The 964-nt window shown below is 68.4% G+C and overlaps 1 protein-coding gene across 1 annotated transcript in view; it reads left to right on the top strand.

Moving 5' to 3' along the window:
• POLG (polymerase (DNA directed), gamma) overlaps nucleotides 1–964 on the top strand; it is a gene marked incomplete at its 5' end in the record, with an annotated part of 16,521 nt that overhangs the window by 9,754 nt on the left and 5,803 nt on the right. Inside the window, 2 exons of the mRNA XM_014533554.1 lie at nucleotides 3–228; nucleotides 537–724. Coding sequence (XP_014389040.1) covers nucleotides 3–228; nucleotides 537–724 — 414 coding nt within the window. The remainder of the gene's footprint in view (nucleotides 1–2; nucleotides 229–536; nucleotides 725–964) is intronic.

Below are 964 nucleotides of genomic sequence, written 5' to 3'. Positions count from 1 at the left end.
CCGGGGAAGGGGGGAGTGGGGCATGGTGTGCCCAGCTCTCACCCAGGCCGGCCTGGGCTGTCTGCGTGCCGCAGGGAGGGGCTGGTGGATTCCGGCCGACCAGCCTCCTGCTTCACTCCCTTGGTACCTGGGCCCATCCAGGTGGAAGAGCTGGGCTGCTTGGAGGTGCAGGATGAGGCCAAGGCGGACAACTCGGAGGCGGCAGTTCCGGGTCAGCCCCCAGCTCTGGTGAGCAGGGCGCGTGCTCAGTTCCTGGGGGGTAGGGTTTAGGGGAGTACTGGTGGCTGGGACCTCCTTACGCCCTTAGCAGCTCTCCACCAGCACCCCAAGGTCCTGGGGGTTGGGAGGTGCTGCCTGCCTTTGGTGGCCCCACACTTGTGGGCAGGCCCAGGAGGAAGCCGGAGACCTGGTGGCTGGCCCGCCCTTCCCAGCTCACCTGCTCAGCGATCCAGGCGCCTTTCCCACCCCTGGCACCCCTGGCCCACGCTGAATGCAGGCGCTGGGGCAGGGCCTGATCTAGGTGTGTGGCCCCACAGACTGGGGCTGGCGGCCCCAAAGCCAGCCAGCCAGCCTATCACCACGGCAACGGACCCTACCACGACGTGGACATCCCCGGCTGCTGGTTCTTCAAGCTGCCGCACAAGGTGTGTGTCCTGGTTCGCGCCCGTCCGTGTCCTCGTGGTGGTGGCTCAGCCCACGAGACCGCCCCCTCGCAGGAACGGCGGTGGCGGTGCCGGGGCCCAGCGTGCTCTCGGGACAAATAGCACCATCGGGGCCGGTGTTCCCGTGGAAACTGGGCGGGCAAGGACATGCCAGGTGCTGGCACTGAGTCTGCTCCACGATGGGTGTTGAGTGACGGCTGCTCCTGCGAAGGGGCCGGGTTTGCCGTCTTCAGTGCCTGCCTGTGCGGCCGTCAGGGCGGGCTGCCCCCCTGCTCTGCTCCAGGCTGTGGGCTGAGGCAGCG

This window comes from Myotis brandtii, unplaced genomic scaffold, assembly GCF_000412655.1.
Source record: "Myotis brandtii unplaced genomic scaffold, ASM41265v1 scaffold988, whole genome shotgun sequence".
Classification (NCBI taxonomy): Eukaryota; Metazoa; Chordata; class Mammalia; order Chiroptera; family Vespertilionidae; genus Myotis; species Myotis brandtii.
This window is presented reverse-complemented; position numbering and strand designations above follow the sequence as displayed.